Source organism: Myodes glareolus, chromosome 4 (genome assembly GCF_982192425.1).
Source record: "Myodes glareolus chromosome 4, mMyoGla1.1, whole genome shotgun sequence".
In the NCBI taxonomy this organism is placed as follows: domain Eukaryota; kingdom Metazoa; phylum Chordata; class Mammalia; order Rodentia; family Cricetidae; genus Myodes; species Myodes glareolus.
The window spans coordinates 90,879,098-90,898,463 of record NC_142029.1 but is presented as its reverse complement, the minus strand read 5'-3'; the positions used below and the strand labels follow the sequence as shown (position 1 = coordinate 90,898,463).

The 19,366-nt window shown below is 44.6% G+C and overlaps 2 protein-coding genes across 6 annotated transcripts in view; one reads left to right on the top strand and one right to left on the bottom strand.

The window, feature by feature from the left end:
- Siral1 (SIR2 antiphage like 1) overlaps positions 1 to 3,630 on the bottom strand; it is a 47,272-nt gene extending 43,642 nt beyond the window's left edge. For 3 of the 4 annotated variants that reach the window (XM_048458747.3, XM_048458749.3, XM_048458750.3), the window contains exon 1: positions 3,532 to 3,630. The gene's annotated coding sequence lies outside the window, so the exon portion shown is untranslated. The remainder of the gene's footprint in view (positions 1 to 3,531) is intronic. The other variant, XM_048458748.3, reaches the window with a different exon arrangement.
- A 49-nt stretch (positions 3,631 to 3,679) lies between these two features.
- Rpusd4 (RNA pseudouridine synthase D4) lies at positions 3,680 to 12,973 on the top strand. Of its 2 annotated transcripts, none has more exons than XM_087905731.1 (7): positions 3,680 to 3,901; positions 4,276 to 4,441; positions 5,723 to 5,924; positions 8,903 to 8,996; positions 9,072 to 9,216; positions 10,593 to 10,690; positions 11,755 to 12,027. In XM_087905731.1, exons 1-7 carry the CDS (start codon positions 3,713 to 3,715, stop codon positions 11,803 to 11,805), a joined length of 945 nt encoding a protein of 314 aa, XP_087761857.1. In that variant the 5' UTR covers positions 3,680 to 3,712; the 3' UTR covers positions 11,806 to 12,027. The 2 variants fall into 2 exon arrangements, with proteins under 2 accessions (XP_087761857.1, XP_048314703.2); XM_048458746.3 differs by lacking the exon at positions 11,755 to 12,027 and adding an exon at positions 12,055 to 12,973 and having other exon boundaries at positions 3,681 to 3,901.
- Positions 12,974 to 19,366: the final 6,393 nt, after the last annotated feature.

Sequence of the window (19,366 nt, the reverse complement as noted above, 5' to 3'; positions counted from 1 at the left end):
ACTTAAAGAAACCACCCCAATACCATTCAATTAGGTAAACTGCAATACTTAAGTCTCACCCCAATATCATTCAATTAGGTAAACTCCAATACAAACATCAGCTCAGTAGAGAGAACTCTACTCTCTGGGGTGGGTCACTGGGGAGGAACACAATCTAGAGTCTTTGTACTGGTGCTAAATACATTCAAGGTAAATCTGCAATAAATTTCACTTGTTAAGAGGCTTTTCACTTATTAAGTGCCATTTGAAAACCTTCACAGAACAAATACTTAGAGTTGTATAATCAAAACCCAAAACCCAAATTACCTGTCAAATTCTTAGCAACTAAACTGGGACTAGCTCCCAGCTCGATCGCCTGGCCCCCAAGACCACACTTTCCAAGAAACTACCAGTGAGTTCCTGCTGATTGCTTCTCCCGACCTCCCTAAAATCATAAAACAATGTCCAAGTACTTCCTGCTCCTCAGACAAGTGGGATCCCTGGTTAATCTGCAACTGGCAAATCTTTGTTTCAGGAAGCACAAGTTAGCACTCTGTGAACTAATCAATCTTCCATGAATAGGGCTTAAGGTTCCTCCTTACTAATTAGCTATTCTCTATGAAATACTAAGGGAGCTTTTTTTTTGCTTTTCTATAGAATAGATAACATCTTTAAAAGGTTCTTTTAAAAGATTATTTTTTAAATTATTATATTTATTTAGCGTGCGTGTGCATGTGTGCCTGAATGTGCTCAAGTGCACACACACTCATGAGGTGAGAGGACAAACTGTGAGAAGTCAGTTCTCCTTTTATGTGGGACTCAGGTCGCCAGACTTAGCGGCAAGCACCTTTACAAGCCAACAATCAAGTTCTTTATGTAGTTATATAAATAAGCCATGTTTGAATAGTCTGTACTCTGTAAAGTTGATGACCCAGTAACAGAATGTCCTTCTAACTTCCTTCCTTGGACTGAGAAAATCATTAGACAAAAGGTGCCACTAATCAAAGAGACAACATGAAGTTGGTGAGGAAGTAATAAAGAGAATGCCTGAAATAGCTCTGACTGAATAAGGAAGAGGAATAAGACAGAACAGATTGGAAGGGGAGACGGATGTATGAGCATAATTGTTCACAAACACTAACTCTAGTCAGTTTTGGGTTTTTTTTTTTTTTTTTTTTTTTTTGAGATAAGGTCTCTCTACATAGTCCTGGCTGTACTGGAACTTGCTATGTAGACCAGGCTAGCCTTGAACTCACAGAGATCCACCTGTCTCTGCCTCCTGAAGGCTGGGACTAAAGGCCCACACTCAGCTGTAACTCTATTTTAGACTGTGAAATGCCAAGATTCATAGGAGAAGCATTACGGGAATCACAACTTTTGCAACCACATGTAGAGCTAAACAGCAAAACTGAATTCTTTAAATTCTTCCTAGAAAATTGCAGCAAGAAAAACCCTAAAAGTCTCTTCTTTTAAGACAGTGCCTGGCGCCTTTATTTTCAGGCATTATAGTGTCCCACAGCATTATAGAGTGAAACCAAGAACACAGCTTTGTCTCACTAGCAATGACATCCGAGTTGCCTCTTTGCCTTGTCTCCTGCTACAGAAGGCCGATTCTGTAAAACAAGCATTAATCTTGAAACATGCAAGAAAAGTAAAGGTATAAACAGGTTTTTCCACACCTTCTCCAAAATCATAAAGGTTAACTACACCTGGTAAAGGTGTGAACTTAAACCCTGATGCCCATGTCTTGGGAAAAGTGGCCTTCATATGACTAACAAGTGATGCTCAACAGTATAGTGACATTAGAATCTGCAACTGGAGCCTATAAGAAAGGGCAATAATTCTGAAGTGGAATTTCTCAACTTTTGTAGGTGTTCTACTTGTGAATTTGTTGTTGAGAGGGGACAGAGCCACTGACAGAAGAAACGGTGTTTCCCAAACTGTTCCCAGGGACTCTACATTCAGACCACTTATCTTATTACAGAAAGACAGACAGTCTCCTTTCCCCCATCCTCTGCTTTCCTTCAAGTCAAAAACTGATCGTAGTGAAATGGTTCAAACCTCTCAGAAACAGTCTTTAATCCTAGCGCCAGGGAAGCAGAGACCAACAAAGCTCTGCGAATTCAAGGCTAGCCTGGTCTACAGTGTGAGCCCGTTAGAACAAATCAAGAGACAAATAAAAAGTTCAAGCCAACTCAGTATTGTTCCCATTTTAGTATATGTACTGCCGAAGCGAGCACCCAACCCAACTCAGGAACACCGCAGTCACATAAATAGTTGTGAACTTACTATATTAACAAGCTTGGGGATTAGAAAAAAAAAGTCCTCACGTAATTCAACAGCAGCTGCCAATGGACAACTCGACTGCAGAAATGCTAATTCATATCCCAAAGACAGTACTGGGCAGGGGGGACAAAGACCACGGAATGGGACTTGATCTTATCGATGATCACCTACATAGCAAGAGCCTCGTTGGTTTCCTGGCTACAAACCCTTTTCTTTTCCATCTGTCTAGCACTGCATTATCAGATTCCTATCTACAATTCCACTTACATGGAATTTCTCAAGAACTTTCAAGGACTCTCAACAACCTATCACATTAAGTTTAAACTCCAACTTTTAGTCTTCTGTAAGATATCCACCTGCTCAACTGCTTCACACGAACTGCGGTCTCCCTTTGCTAATCCTGTTTTGGAGAGAGAAGGACCCAAGCCTAATTCAACTACTTATTCTCCGATTGAAACGCAATCCCTCTATCGGCAGAGAAAAGTCACTAGTTCTCATGACATCCTTTTAGCATCAGCTTCCCCAGCAAATGGCATGCGCATCCCAAGTGTTTTTGAAATCACCATTCCAAACAGCTGCTCATACTTCCAGCTGCCCTTTGCTGATAGGCAAGCCGTGGTTTGCAGTTCGGACATGGGAGTCCCTTGTAGGAAAGGGAGAGAGGGCTGGGCAGTTTCAAGCTGTGGAAGGAAAGACTAAAGGAGGCAAAAGTGACAGGTCTAGGCTCTGTACTTTCTGCCCTTTCTTTGGGAAGAGTGGAGAAGGGACAGCAGAGCCCAAGCAGCGAACTCCTGAGGAAGGTCAGAAGAAACCCGGGGTGCTCTCGAGGTAGGTCATATGGGGTAGGGGTCCTGGATCAAGGAAAAGAACCGAAATCCTCGGGAGAAGCGACTGGTTACAAACAACGCGAAACAAAGGGGCTGGCAGTCGCAAAGTGAGAGGATGGAATATGAGAGATCCGGGGATCTCCGGAGGGCGAACGGCAAGAACATGAAAGGGGACACGACATGTCCCTCCGAGGACCCGCCGAGGACGTGGTTGCTAAGAGGGACGAGACAGGTGCGGATGAAGGCTGAGGAGCCGGCGTCTCCCCGGCTTCGCTTCTAAAGGGTGAGGGGGCGGGGAAGTGGTTTTGAGAGGGGTCGCGTCCCCAAGCGAGACTCGGTTCCCAGGGCAGTGCTCTCCAAGAACGGAGATCCGGGCCACACGGAAACCGTTGAGGCACCGGCATTTCCCAGCCCCAGCCCGGCTTCCCCACACACTCACCGCGTCTGCTCCAAACGCCACCGCTCCAGCTGCAGCTACCGGCCGGCGCAGCCGCACTGAGCGCGCACTGTCCACGTGACCCGCAGGCTGGGCACCCACGTGACCAGCAGAGCCCGCCCTCACCCCACCCCCTCCGGGCGATCTCCTTCGTGCGGCGCGGTCTGACCCCGCCCTCGGCAAGATGGCGGCGTCCAGGTTGGGTACGCCTGGTCTCCGGGTCCTGAGTGGGACGTTGCGTCCCGGGAGATCGTTCACTCCCGGATCCAAGCCGTTTTGTTCCAGAGCTTCTACCTCTAGACCCCTGAATGCTCAGAGACTGGCGGAGAAGCTCCGAGCCCAGAAACAAGAGCAAAAGACGAAGAAAATGCCGGTGAGCCTGGGAAGACCACAACTCCCAAGAGGCAATGCTCTCAGGATTTCCCAGGTGTGGGATGCGGTAGGCAGGTTCTGTACCTGCCGGTAAATCAGTGTTGGGGGATATACAGTGTCATAGTCGGAATACCGCTGAGAAAAAAGGACAGTGCTTGCACAGTGTCTTTGTGGGCACTTTTGCTACTGCCAGGCTCAGACCCAAGCACCGCGTGGGTATGTAGGTGAGATAGATACCGATATACGATCCCAAAGGAAGGCATGAGTCTAATTCTGCAAGCCATTCCCCGCACGAATTTTCACTTAAATCCCATTGAGGCCACCCCCAGCGCTTCGCTTCCTCATTAAGCTTTTGCCGCCCTTCTCTCTCCTTAGGGCTCTAGAAACCCTGTTCAGCGGAGGGTGCAGGAACTCGTGCGATTCACGCAGCAGCTACAGCGAGTTCACCCCAATGTGCTTGCTAAGGAACTGAGCCGAGGGATTCTCCACCAGGACAAGGACATTGTGGTCATTAATAAACCCTATGGTCTCCCTGTCCACGGTAAGAACCACGGGGACAAGGGAAAGGAACCTGCTGCTGCTTCCTTCTACAGCTAACGGTACCTCTGAAGCCCTACTTAAATGTGAGGCATTCTTGAATTCAAGTTAATTAAGCCTTTGTACAGTATTATCCCGTGTGTATGACTACTGGTAACACAAACCAGTGCCTAATCCTCACTTCCACATATTTGACAGTACGCCTCCCACAGGGATTATTGCAGAGAAATACAAAGGCTGAATTCTGACTGTGGGCTGTATGCAGCCTCCCACATAGATTGTTGCAGAGAGATACAAAAAGCCCTGCGCTGACAGTCTAGTGGTTATTTTCTACCAAAACGGGGGAGGGGGAGAAGAGCTGGGTGCCTGTGTGCAACTGTCATCCCAGGTCTAGGAGAGTCTGAGGCAGGAGGATCAGGTGTTCAGACCAGTCTCAGCAACTGCGAAACCTCATTTCAAAATGAGAGAGATAGAGAAACAAAGAACAAACAAAACTGGGAAAGAGGAAATAATATAAAAGGGGGGATGTGTTTGTGTGTAGGACGATACCTAACATGAAACCCCAAAGTGTCTGGAACTTAATGCATGGCCTGAGTCTGTTGAATGAAGTGATGAGGGACAGCTGAAGGGAGACAGAACTGAAAAAAAAGAAAAATAGGGAATATCAAAGACTTACAGGGGGGAAAATAAATATTTTAGCTGAAAGTATTTTGGTTGAAATAAATAACTCCTTTAGTGGCAGTACAGAGAAATAAAATAGGCATTGCCAAATGCATTCTGTGATTTTTTTTCCCCCTCTTGATTTCCTAACAGGTTTTTGCCTTACTATTCTCTGATGAGGATTTTGGTTGTTGGTGTTAATTTTTAAAGGTATTTTTAGATAACAAAGTAGAGTTGGAAAGATAGTGATCTATCTACGGTCTAATGGAGAATACAAAGAATAAAATCTAGGAATATCTGTTCTCAGAGCCCGTCACCTTAACCTCTCTTCTATAATAGCTCAGTATAGCTTCCCAGTCCCACAAAACCAGAAGAAAAAGCCACAGTTTTGTTCAGACTTCAATTACTTGTGAGTCCTTAGGATGCTTGTTAAAATATGAGTTCTGACTTAGTAGTCTGAAAAGGGGACCTAGAGTTCATTTTATAGCTAGTGAGATCTCTAGGCCTATTGTTGTTAGTAATCCCTGCCATGTTTTCATAGCACAATTGTAGAATATGGGGACAGTTTCTTACTCAGTAAGAATTGTTCTCTCAAGAAGAGTTCCTCTGGCTCTTTTCTTCCTAGGTGGCCCTGGAGTCCAGCTCTGCATCAGTGATGTACTGCCCATCCTGGCAAAGATGCTTCGTGGCCACAAGGCAGAGCCTTTGCATCTGTGCCACCGTCTGGACAAAGAAACCACGGGTGTAATGGTGCTGGCTTGGGAGCAGGATATGGCACATCAAGTCCAGGAGTTGTTTCGAGCCCGCCAGGTGGAGAAGAAGTACTGGTATGGGCCTGTTAGTGCAATAAATGAGGGCATCTCTTTTATCTGTCTGCTATACTACAGGGACTATTCATAGAAGGCATTGTACTAGGACTCATGAGGATATAAAGAGTCTATGAAATAGCTTACTCAGAATATTGAATGATAAAATAGTCCGTGTCTATGTGCATGTGTGTATGACTGTGTGTGCATGCACACTCATGTTTACATGTGGAAGTCAAGTAGGACATCAGACTTCGTTCTCTATCACTCCTTATTTTATTTTATTGAGCTAGGGTATCCCTCTGAACCTGAAATTCACTGATTGGTTAGACTAGCTGAAAAGTTAGCTTCCAGGCTGTGCCTGGCTCTGGCACCCCTTCCCCCCCCCCCCCCCCCCCCCGCCCCAGCCCTGGGTTTACAGATGTGCGCTGCTGTGCTGGGCTTAGCGTGTCTGCTAGGGCTCCAAGCTCATTATCGTGCATGTGCGACCAGCTGAGCTATCTCCTCAACCCTTTTTGTTTGACTGGTGTTGAGATGAAGTTTAACTTTGTAACTTTGACTGGCTTGGAACTTGCTACATAAACCAGGATGGCTTTGAACTCTTTTCTTTCTTTCTCTCTCTCTCTCTCTCTCTCTCTCTCTCTCTCTCTCTCTCGCTCTCTCTCTCTCTACCTACCTACCTACCTATTTACCTATCATTCATCTATCTATCTATATACCTACCTATCATTCATCTGTCTGTCTATTTACCTATCTATCTTTTTGTCTATCTACCTACCTACCTACCTACCTATCTTCCATCTGTCTGTCTATCTATCTGTCTGTCTGTCTATGTATGTATGTATGTATGTATGTATGTATGTATCTATCTATCTATCTACTTCTGCTTCCCAAATGCTGGGTAGAAAGACCTGCACCACTATACCCAGTGCTGTATTTAAACATGTATTTATTTGTGTTTCTGTGTATTTGTGTATGCATTTGGCCACATGCTTACCACTACACATGTGTGGAAATCAGAACAACGTGGAGTCAGTTCTCTCCTTCCATTATGTGAGCGCCAGAGGTCAAATTGAAATTGAGATTGCCAGGGTTAGCAGCAAGCATCTTTATCTGCTGCGCCATCTCAATGGCCACTGATTTGTTTCTTGAGACAGGGTCTCAGGTAGCCCAGGCTAACCTTGAACTGCTTATCCTCCTGCTGGGATCATAGGTGTACACATCACCACACCCTGTTCCGTAGCAGTGTTTTTAGGATATATTCCTTTAAAAATAGGATTGCAGATTTGAATGGTATGCATGCTTAAAATGTTTTATCATTTTTTTTTTTAATTTATCTTTATTTCGTGTGTAGGTGGGGATTTTGGTTTGCAGTGCCTGTGGAGGCCAGAGAAGGGCATTGGGTCCTCTAGAACTCGAATTACAGATGATTGTTAGCCGCCATGTGGGTGCAAGGGGTTGAATGTACATCCTCCTGAAGCCCAGTCAGTGCTCTTAGCCTCTGAGCTGTCTCTCAAGCCTCGTGTAAAAACTTGATAGTACCTAAACTGCTGTCCTAAATAGTTGTGTCAGTTTCCACTCTCACCAGTGGTGAGTACACACACTTCAAATTATTTTAAAAAGCCGCCCAGGTAGGGGTTTTGTGTTTATTTTCTGTTTTAATTTCCATTTCTGAGAATAGACTATTTCTCCTAGACTATTTTCCTATTGGGTTATAATTTTAAATTTGATTTATAAATATCATTCTATGCTTTGGATATATAGTCCTTTTTTGTTTTAGAAATTGTGCATTAACTTTGTGATCAAGGGCCCTTTAAAAAATAGATACAGCAGCCTGGTGGTGGTGGCAGCACACACCTTTAATCCCAGCACTAGGGAGGTAGAGGCAGGCAGATCTCTGTGACTTCAAGGCCAGCCTGGTCTACAGAGCAAGTTCCAGGACACAAAGAAACCCTGTCTCAAAAACTAAACAAAACCAAACCAAAATAAAAGCAAACAAAAAACTGGTGTGGGACCTGTAGAGGTGGCTCAGGACTAAGACCACTTGCCACTTTCAGACATCTGAGTTTGGATCCCAGTACCCACAACAGGCAGTTCACAACCACTTGCAACTCGAGCTTCAGGGGACCTGTCACTGGCCTCTGTGGGCACCTGCACTCATATGACAGATGCAACGCAACATACCGAAATAAAAGGGTTTTTTTTTTTTTTTGAGAATCTATTTATCTCTGACCCATCCACAGTGGTTCTCATTCATATCTAGTAGCTATGGATTTGGCATCTGTATCTTTTAAAGTTTCCAAAAGTTTAGTGATAGAGCTAGGGCATCTAATATGCCTGAAGCCCCAAGTTTGGTCCTCGTACTAAGTATAGCAAGTTCCATAAATAACTAGAACATGCAATCAGATTTAAGAGCTACTGGAATAGTTGGGGGCGCTCCCATATGATTTTCATGATGTAGCTCCTAGCTGAAGTCTTCTAAGCTAAAGTTGTGCATATTGATTGTAGAATACTTTGAGAAAAAAATTAAATGATCTTGCATCGATATGTACAATTAAAGGAAAATTGAGGAAATAAGATTTTGTATCCCATTTCTCTTTTGATTGATTATAAATAGTCATTGGGGGGAAGGTTGCAAGGGTGGAGGGAGATGGGGGGTTGGGAAGATGGGTGGGATCGAGATGCATGATGTGAAAACCACAAAGAATCAATGAAAGTTAACAAAATAAATAACTAGTAGTGGGTTCTAATCACATACTACGTGATAGAATGTGGCTGAGTGACAGATGGATGTGGTGAAAACTCACGGGACTGTCCCTATGTACTCGTTAGTCAAAGAAGTCATCATTCAGTGACCCCTTTCAGGTCTCTTTTACATAGACAAGAAGTTGTAAAAATGGTAGTGAAGATGGTCCATTGTGAGGTCTTAAGTGTCTAACTCCCAGCAGTCCCTCTCTGATTTTTGTGACTCAGGCAGCAATCTGTGTGTCACCCCCCAGGGCCATCACTGTGCGTACCCCCTTGCCCTCAGCAGGAATCATAGATATCCCGATTGTGGAGAAGAAAGTGCAAGGCCAGCAGCAACACCACAAGGTAGGGGAGCCGCCTCCCTGAGGCATGGGTTTCTGTCTTTTCTTAGGAATCACATCTTGATTTCTCTGGCTGCAGATGACACTGGCCCCGAGTTACCGTATGGACGATGGGAAAATGGTAAAGGTGCGGGCTAACCGGGACGCCCATGTTGCTGTCACTCAGTACCAGGTGCTGTGCAGCACCCCCTCTTCTGCCCTCGTGGAGCTGCAGCCTGTTACTGGTGAGGATGCCCCCCTCCACTGTGAGGTGACCACCATGCTCTGCCCAGGGCCTTGTGCTGGATTCTCCCCTTATTCTGAACCACTGACATTGTGTATAGGCTGAGGGTACAGCTGACTTGTGTGACTCTGTGTTTCTGATGCAGATCTAAAACTAGGGCCCCTCTGGGGATGATTGTGGGGAGTAGAATAGATGAACTGATACACTATGTATCCCACACTGCCTGGAACTTGTAAGCCTCCTGACTCAGCCTCCCAAGTGAGGAGAACATAGTTTAAATGGCTTTATTGAAAAACATACAAAGTATTTCTTCAAAAAAAAATACTATTTCATCTAGCAATTCTATTCTTTAGTTAAAAACAAAACAAAAAACCAAAAACTAAAACTAAAGGCAGACATTTGCATCCTGTGTTCATAGCAGTAACCCCGGATGGATGAATAGAGAAGTGACATGGCATGGGTATGTGTGAACCTTGAAAGCATTATGCTAAGTGAAGTAAGCTACCTATAAAGGGTAGATTCTGTATGATTTATCTCACATGATGTACTTAGAATAGTCTGATTCATCGAGGAAATAGAATGATGCTTGCCAAAGACTAGTGGTGGGAGGAATGGTCAGCCATTGTCTCAGTTGGTGGGTTTTAGATTGGGAGAATAGGAAATTTCTAGATGGGCAGTGTTGATGGTTGCAGAACAGTGTAACTGATGCTACTGAACTGTGCCTTTAAAGTGGCTCAAGTGAGAAATTTATATAGATAACTATATTTTAAACATTTATATATATATATATATATATATGTTTATATATACAGAGAGAGAGAGAGAGAGAGAATCAAGAAATGTGGGAGGCCAGGCAATGGTGGCACACGCCTTTAATCCTAGCATTTGGGAGACAGGAGCAAGCACACCTCTGTGATTTCAAGGCCAGCCTGGTCTACAAGAGCTAGTTCCAGACAGCCAGAACTACACAAAGAAACTGTGTCTCGAAAACACCCTCCCAAAAAGGAAAAGTGGGGCTGGGGATTTAGCTTAGTAGTAGAGTACTTGTCTAGCATCCACAAGACCCTCAGTTCAATCCCTAATGCTGCAAAAGAGAAAAAAAGAAATATGCAAAATAATAGTTTACCACCATATAGTAAAATTAAAGAAGTTAGGGTAATCATAGGCATAACGGTCATGGTGACAGCTGTCCAGAATATGTACGCTTATTTCCCCAGCTGGCTGCTACTGCGTAGCTTACAGTTTCCTCCGTTACTCCTTTTTGCACTTAGTGCTGCCAATTTACTCTGCTTTAATTTAGAATGTCTTGAAGTAGATGTCAGCAGTAGCATCGTTTCTATTGCTCCTCATAAATATTTCTTTCCTTTTTCTCCTAAGGAATAAAACATCAGCTTCGGGTTCACCTGTCTTTTGGGTTGGATTGCCCGATCCTTGGTGATCATAAGTACTCAGACTGGAGTAGATTGGCCCCTCAGGTAAGACTGGTTGTATTAGCTTTCTATGGTAAAACACCGTGACCAAGGCAACCTACATATGAAAGAGTTTATTTTAGCTATTGTTGCAGAGGGATAAGAACCCATCATGGTGGGGAAGCATGGCAGCAGGAACTGGGTGCTGAGCGCTCTTATCTCAAATGTAAGCACAAAGACAAAAGAGGGCAAACTGGGAGGAAGGCAAAGCCTTAAGTTCCCAAAGCCTGCCCCCGGTGATACACCTCCCCTAGCACCACCTAAACTTCCCCAAATAGCACCACCAACTATGGATCAAAAACTGAGTGTTCAAAAGCCCAACACTGTAGAGGCACACTTTCAAACCAGCATTGGTTTAACTCTGTGTACATTTAACAGATGAATGAGAGAATGCTTCACCACCACCACCACCACCACCACCACCACCACCCACCCTGTGTTTTGTGGTTTTGGAGATAATATTTGTTGAGATAATAAATGAATGGCCTCGCCCTAGCATGTCAATGCCAGGTGTCCCCTTGGTCATTTTGAGAAGGTCTCATTGTGTAGGGCCTGGAAACCCCTTTGTAGGTCAGGCTGGCCTTGAACTCACAGGGATCCACCTACTTCCACCTCCCCAGTGCTGGAATTAAAGGCACATGCCACCACTGCCTAACAAGGACTTCTTTCTTCCTTCGAATTAACAGTGGAGTTTACTAATAAATGGTTTTATTATAGATACAAATATGGGCATCAAGAGACAGGGAGAAACACGTTTAAGAAGACATCCGCTAGAGCAAGGGAGGGTTCTCAAGGAGAAATGTGACATTTAAGTGTCTTAAGAATAGCAATATATGTGATTTGGGATGCTTCTGAAATTACATTGTTCAAAAAGATTTTAAAAAAGATGTTTTGGTAAACTTGTTATTATTTTTTATTATTATTAAAACCCTGAAGTAGGTCATGACAAAGTATTGTCACCAGACACGGGAACATACTTCTAACTTTTAGAGGCATCAGAGTAGTGTCTGTCTGCAGGGAGCCACAGGATGTGCTGTCAGAGCCTTAATGGTTCATTTGTTTACTTCCAGATACTGTTGGGAGGCTGTGATAAGATAAAAGCTGCCTTTCATGCATTCTGAAGAACCACGGAGAGTCTTTTCATTAGCTGATAGTAGCATCCATTCTCTTAAAAGGCCAGAAAATGTTTCAATAAGAGTTTCTCTGGTATGGTTGTATTTTTCTTACCTAGGTTCTAAGTCCTTCCTAGACATGTCCCTGGAGCAGGCTAGGCTTCACTGGGCTATGGGTTTTAACTTGCACAGGTTAGTGTGGTCGCTAGTTACAGGTCACTGGCCATGCCCTTAAGGTTTTGTCTTTGCTCTGTGTAGAAGCTTTCTGCTGGCACACTGAAGAAGCTGGGACTGCAGCAGACAAAGACCCGCTACATCCCCCTTCACCTGCATGCCAGGCAGCTCATCCTGCCTGCTCTGGGAGCCAGAAGAGAGGAACTCCTCCTGGCCTGCAAGCTTCCTCACTTCTTTGCGAGTTCTCTGCGCCGTCTGGGTTTAGACATGCCAAGTCAGGATCAAAGTGGAGGCAGTGAGGCCAGGCGTGTAGAAGCAGAATGAAGACTGTTGGCCAGGCTACCCCAGAGCTCTGCTGTATTTCATGGATTCTGTGATCTTCTCACTTGGAAGAGACTACAGAAGCACCACTGGGATAAGTTGAAGGATCTTGGCCACTTCAGGACTTTTAATGGAGAATGAAGTCGTATTTACTATCAGTTTTCCTGTGATGTGCAAAAGTCTACTGAAAGTCTCTCCTTGATAGGTCTCTTCGCCAAGATGGAAGAGCCTAGGACCAGACAGATTGTACCAGTAAAAGAGAACCAAAGGCTGGAATCTGTGGCCAGGAACTGTCTTCATCCAACAGGAAGAAAAGCTTCTGAGCTATCAGGAGTGCTCCCTTGGAAAGAATGACTTGGATAAACGTGTATCATGGGACCTAGGGATTTTGTCAGCTAGAACATGGGTGCCATACTGCCTTAGCAGTGCACCTGTGAGAGGGTTGTTCAGCTGAGACTAATGATGGGCAGCTAACTTAAGAGAGTGAAGCTGGTAGGATGGAAGGTAGTGGCTGGGTCAACAGACCAAGCGCACAAACTGCCTAACGGTTATTAACTCCAGCTGATTGTTGCCCTGTGGGCAGATTTTCTATTTTCTTTTAGAGAACCAGGAAAATCCAGATATTTCTGTGAAATCTCCCAACCTGTTACCAACTAAATAAAATCATTCTAATTTTTTTTGAGATTACAGTTGCATCATTTCCCCTTCCCTCTTATGCTTCCAGACCCATCCATGAACCCTGTTTTCCTCTTATAACAAATACAAATATAATCGTTTCATCTTTTAGCTAGCCTGGTTATTTCCCAGACTGAGCTAACTTCTACACATTTGGTATTGGATAACCAATTGGTGTGTTCTTCCCACTGTTTCTCCCAATCTCAGCATTCCTTACGCGCTTGTAGTTCTCTGTGTAGGGTTAAAGCCTTGTGAGCTCTCTTCCACATTTGCATGTCCACTGGTGTCATCCTTGTGTAGGTCATGCTTAGGCAACCACGGTGGTAAACCTTCAAAGATGTAGTTTCTGGCATTTCTAAGAGACATGATCTCATAACAAACCCCCTGACCCTCTTGCCTTTACAGTCTTCCCTCCCCGTTCCACAGTAATCCCCGACCCTTAGAAGTTGGAGTTGTGTTGTAGACATATCAGTTGGAACTGGCACCACCACTCTACTTCTGATTTGTTGTGATTTTCTGTAATGATTTTCATCTAGAAGTTTCTTTGATGATGGGTAAGAACACTTACCTGTGGGTATAAGGACAAATACTTAGAATGTAGTTAGGGACTATGCTGCTTTAGTAAAGTGGCTACACAAATATTGAAGATAGTAAGGCTGGGAAAAGGCACAAGTGAAGTGCTTGCTGTGCAAACATGCAGCCCTGAGTTTGATCCCCAGCGTCCATGTAAATGCCAGGCACAGTAGCATACCCAGTGCTGAGGAGGCAGAGCTGGATCCCTGGGGCTAGATGGCCAGGCAGTTCAAATTGTCAAGTTCCAGATTCAGTGAGGTACCCTTTCTCAAAATGGTGGAGCGTGGTTGAGGAAGACCGTGTCACTGTCCGGTCTTCACATGAAGATGCACCTGCATGTACATACACATGCATAGGTACACAGATAACGCACATTCACCAGCATGCACACATGGCACATATTCAACCAAGCCCATATTTGCAGGTTGAATTTTGGTTTTTAGATTACTAGTTTGAATCTGTTTAAATGAGTGATTTGGAAGTTTAGGGAGAGACATCTTGACAGTTGTGATTGACATTTCTGCTGCATGCAATGCTTGGCTTTCTCGCCGAGGGATGGCTCTGGTTAATTCGTGACTGTGCTTATAAGGGTGCTGCTTTCAATAAGTCCTTGGTTTGGAAACAGGAAGGAGATGGCCATGCTGAGCACCCTAGAGATGGAAATTTCATTGACTTCCATCAGTTGGTATATCTGCTTATTGTCTTGGTCTTTAAACAATCTTTTACACCAGTGTTTCTCAACCTGTGGGCTGCAACCCCCTTGCTGGGGGGGGGGTCAGCCCTTTGACAGGGGTCACTTAAGAACATCAGAAAACAAATAATATGATTCATAACAGTAGCAAAATTAAAGTTACGAAGTAGCAATGAAAATAATTTTCTGGTTGGGGTCACCACAACGTGAGGTGGTACAAAAGGTCTGCAGCATTAGGAAGATTGAGAACCACTGTTTGACACAGATGTATCTCCTAACTGCATCTGGGCTGAGCTGAAGAAAATTAGCATGGCAGCCTCCAGGACAGCTCTTATGAGCTCTCTCTATACAGCTGTGGCTTCTTCCCCCACGGTTTTAGTTACCTATGTGTAACCGTAGTCCGAACAGATTAAGTAGAAACTTTTAGAAATAAATGACTGGTGAATTTTCAGCTATCCATCACTGTGAGTAGTGGGATGGACTCTTTCATCACCCTGCCTGTGCTGCCTGGGTGGCGGATGTTCCCTTTGCCTGCATGGTGTTGTGTAGACTACCACTCTCCAGTGGTCACTTTAGCCACGTAGGAACTGGGGTACCAGATTTTATCAGATCAGTTGTGTGGCTGCCATAGTTTGCCAAGTAACACTTTAGAAAGTGAGCATTCACTTGCTTTATTATATTATATCATAATTGTTTTTATTAATTTCTTACTGTGCCTGGTGTACAGATGAAACTCAGTTACAGATGTGCAAAGAGAATCAGGGTTTTGTAGGGTTTGGTGGCATCTATGCTTTCTTTCTATTTAGTATAAACAATTCTGAAACTGAGAATGGCGGCAGACACCTTAAAGCCCTGCTCCCGGGAGGTGGAGGCTGGCGGATCTCTGTGATTTTGAGGCTGACAAGCCTGACCTACATAGTGAGCTCCAGGACACCCAAGGTTACATAGACCCTGTTCCAAAAACACAAGCAAACAAAAGAAAAATTATGACTGTGTGTATGCACGTGTGTGCGCCACAGCACATGTGTGGAGGTCAGAGGACCACGTGGGAGGGGGGGTCAGTTCTCTCCTTCCACTGTTTGGGATCTGGGAGTTGAACTCACGTTGTCAGACTTGGTGGCAAGCATCCTTACTTACCGAGCCATCTCATTGGCCCCAATATCTGTGATTTTGAGCATCCACTGAGAGTCTTGGAATGTATCTTTCAGGGACAGAGGAATTCCGGGTTGAATATGCAATTTTTTAACCCCCTTCCCTGTTTTCTTGCTACCTCTTACTCTGCACAGTAAATATAATAGCCCACTCAAGAGAAGTGACTATCTTCCGTTATATAAAACTTACATATCTTGTGTATTTTTTCCCGTGTGTAGCATACCACGTTTCTCAAGCTAAAGTGATAAGAATGACACTTGGGAACTACCGATGGCTGCTTCGAGGAACTAGTTGAACAGGAATGCCCTTAAAATGGAAACCCGCAGAAAAGATCGAGGGATAGAAATAAAAGTTCATTGGAAAGGAAAGAGGGAGTGAGTACTCAGGGCATCTGAGAAAAAAAATGACTGGATTTGTGTCCTCGTTTATCCTGTTGGTGTCTCCTCAGTGAGGACCTCACCCTTCAGTTTGGCAAACTGAATAATTAGTAGTCTCAGAGCACCTGGAGACTGTTCACAGTTCTCAGGAACTTTCCCGAGAAATGGGAAAATGTGATTAGCTCCCTGATGTCCCAACAAGGGAGGGCCAGGAAGATTGTTCCCTAGGCTCTGGTACAACCTGAGAACCAGAGAACTAGCTTCATTGTCTCACCTGCTCAGTATCACCATGAAATGCTATACTATTTTCTGTCAGCTTTCAAAAATTAAGCTTAAATTATTTTGTTTTGTTTTTCAAGACAGGGTTTCCTCTGTGTAGCCCTAGATGTCATAAAACTTGTTCTGTAGACTAGGCTGGCCTTGAACTCAGAGATCTGCCTGCCTCTGCCTCTCAAGTGCTGAGATTAAAGGCGTGGGCCACCATACCTGGCAATTTAATTTTTTGATACAAAGTCTCACTGCATAGCCATGGCTGATGTTGAACTCTTGGCCTTTCTCTCTCAGCCTCCTGAGTGCTGGGACTAAAGGTGTGTGCACCCACTACCTGGTCTCTATGGCTAACTAGTGTGGCTAGCTCTACACTCTGATCTTCAGGCAAGCTTTATTTGTTAAAGCACAAGCAAAATATCACCACATCTTACAGTATTTAAGATATAATATTAAGAAGTATCCTTTAAAATTAGCATTTAAACACACTATAAGAAATACCAACTATCGGATGATGTAGTCCATTTGTAATTATTAACACCCAAGATTTGCAGAAAGGAAACCATTGCTGAGCAGTCCCCAACACAGGAAAGGATTGTTTTCTTAGTTAGCGTTTCTACTACTGCAATGAACGCCGTCACCGAAAAAGCAGGTTGGGGAGAAAAGGGTTTATTTGGCTTACACTTCCATATTGCTATTTAGCATCGAAGGAAGTCAGGACAGGAACTCAGACAGCTGTAGGAACTTGGAGGCAGGAGCTGATGCAGAGGCCATAAAGGAGTGATGCTTATATGGCTTGTTCTTTCTTGTAGAACCCAGAACCACCAGCCCACGGGCGGCCCTATCCACAATGGGCAGGGCCCTCCCACTGATCACTAACTAATTAAGAAAATGCCTTACAGCCAGATCCTATGAAGGCATTTTCTCATGGAGGTTCCCTCTTTTCAGATGACTCTAGTTTGTGTCAAGTTGACAGAAGACTAGCCAGCACATCTCCGTTCAGAGCGTGGCAATGACTTACAGGTCAGAGCGTAGTTTCAGGAATTCCAGGGGCCATCTGGTGTGAGAAGGTACTCTGCCTTGAATGTGCGGGGAAGATAAGATATAGTCTTATTTGCTTATCAGGCCATGGGCAAAGGACATTTTCTATAGTGCTGAATCCCAGAGAAGTTGGACTTGGAACCTGGTGGAGTAGTTTGAAGGGACCAGTGGATGCCAAATGCTGCAAACTGGAAAAGTGCGTGACATACCAGGAGGAATCCACAGACATTCTCTGCAAAGGACCAGGTAGCAAATATTCTAGACTTGGCAGGTCATACAAGTCGTTGTACCAACTGCTTGATTGTTCTGACAAGGAAACCAACACCAGACAAAACGTAAATAAATGGGTGAGGTTGTGCTCTAATAAAATTTTATTAGTGGACTCTGGAATATGAAAGTTACATAATATTCAATTACGTGTCAGTAAGGATACTACCTTAAGCTGCCATTGCAAAATACCGCAGATAGATGGATTCAGTAGCCCACAGTTCTAGAGGCTACAAATCCAAGATCCAGGGATAGGTAGGTTTGGTTTCCCTTTGGTCTTTGTCTCTTGCCTTAACAGACAGCTGACTCTCCATGTATGTCCCTGCCATCTCTTTCCACACAAACACCAGTCACATTAATCAAGGTGCTGCCATTACGGCATCCTTGACTATGATTATCCCTTTAAAGAGCCTTTCTACAAATAAAGTTACGTTTGGCCTTAGAGCTTGTATAAGTTGCTTTTTCTGTTGCTGAGATAAAACACCATGCCCCAAAAGCAGCCTATAGAAGAAAGATTTTATTTGACTTACTGTTTCCAGAGGATTAGAGTTCATAATTGTGGTGATAATTATACAATGAGGGCTGAGGGAAAGGTCTTTATTGTAGGTCTGAGGGAGAGACCTGCCAGAGGCATCTGGAAGAGTCTAGGACAGAGAAAGAAAGCAGTAGACTGAACATGGCCATCAGACTGGGCCTGGCCAGGAGACAAACAGGAACAGAGCAGAGGGATCAGGGGAGAGCAAGAGATGAAGCAGGCCAAAGAGAGGGGACGGACCAAGAGAGAGGGCCAAGAGAAGGTATGGGACAGAGCCAAGCGTGAGCAGAGTGAAACAGCGGGGCTAAAAGGAGAAAGAGCAGCTGAGGGAGGGAAGCTCGCGGGCTGGGGGAGGTCCAGGGAGGGTGGGGACAGGGAAGAGACAGGACTCTGGGTAACAGGTACTGAAGGTACCTGAAGGCCAGCACGCACTTTGGTATGCTAATAGACACCACAGATAGCATTTGTCCTTTCCCCCAGCGGTAGGGGAAAAGCCTCCTTTAAGTAGAGGGGGAACCAGCTTCACAAGTTCCTGAAGAAGGCTGGCTTTGGACCCGACAATACTGGGCAGGAACAACATTGCAGCAGACAGCTGAGGGATCACGTCTTTAACTGGGAGCCCGAAACAGAAGAAGAAACCAGAAGTGGGGTGAGGCTGTGAGCACTCAGACTCTGCTCCCAACCAGGGCTGCAGTTTCCTACAGCAAGGCTGAACCACCTCCCCACACAGCGCCATCAACTGGGAAGCTAGTGTGTAGATACACTAACCTATCCTCTTGGGGACATTTCTCATCTGGACCACCACAGGGCAACACATGAATCTAGAGGGAGAGAGCATGAATTTGTTGTATAACATTGTCATTCTTTTATTTTTTAAAAAAAATATTTAGAAATCTAAAAACTAGAACTAGTTTTTATCTTCACTGACAGTACATTCTATGTTCTAGTTTCCTTTCTACTTTAAGCAATCCTGGGGGGGTCTTTTTGTTTAAAAATTATTTTTATTTTATGTGCACTGGAACTTAGCCATGGGTATTGGGTCCCCCGGAATGGGAGTTACAGACAGTTATGAGTCGCCTTGTGGGTGCTGGGAATTGAACCTAGGTCCTCTGGAAGAGCACTCAGTGCTCTTAACCACTGAGCCATCTCTCTGGTTCCTCTCGTTTGCGTTTTGTTGCTATGATAAACATCATGACCAAAAGCAACTTGAGGAGGAAAGGGTTTCTTTCACCCTGTAGCTCACAGTGCCTCATTGAGGGAAGCTAAGGCAGGAACCTGGTGGCAGAAACTGAAGCAGAGAAATGATTCCTTTTTTCTCTTTCACACACCAGTGGGGGCTTTATTGGTGGGACTCAGAACCGTGACAAACCCCAGCATGCAGACTGTGAGGGCTGGTACAGGTGCTAGGAGATCGCGATGAGAAGCCTCCGTGGGATTTGCTGCTCAGGGCCCCTTTTCTCCTCTCAGTTCTTCCGGGCAAGTTTGTAGGAACACAAT

Excerpts from the sequence above, each read along its gene's own strand:
- Rpusd4 (XM_048458746.3), top strand. The coding sequence starts at position 3,713 with ATGGCGGCGTCCAGGTTGGGTACGCCTGGTCTCCGGGTCCTGAGTGGG. Across the intron at positions 4,442-5,722 it reads CTATGGTCTCCCTGTCCACG|GTGGCCCTGGAGTCCAGCTC; the intron begins GTAAGAACCACG and ends TTTTCTTCCTAG. Across the intron at positions 5,925-8,902 it reads CAGGTGGAGAAGAAGTACTG|GGCCATCACTGTGCGTACCC; the intron begins GTATGGGCCTGT and ends GTCACCCCCCAG.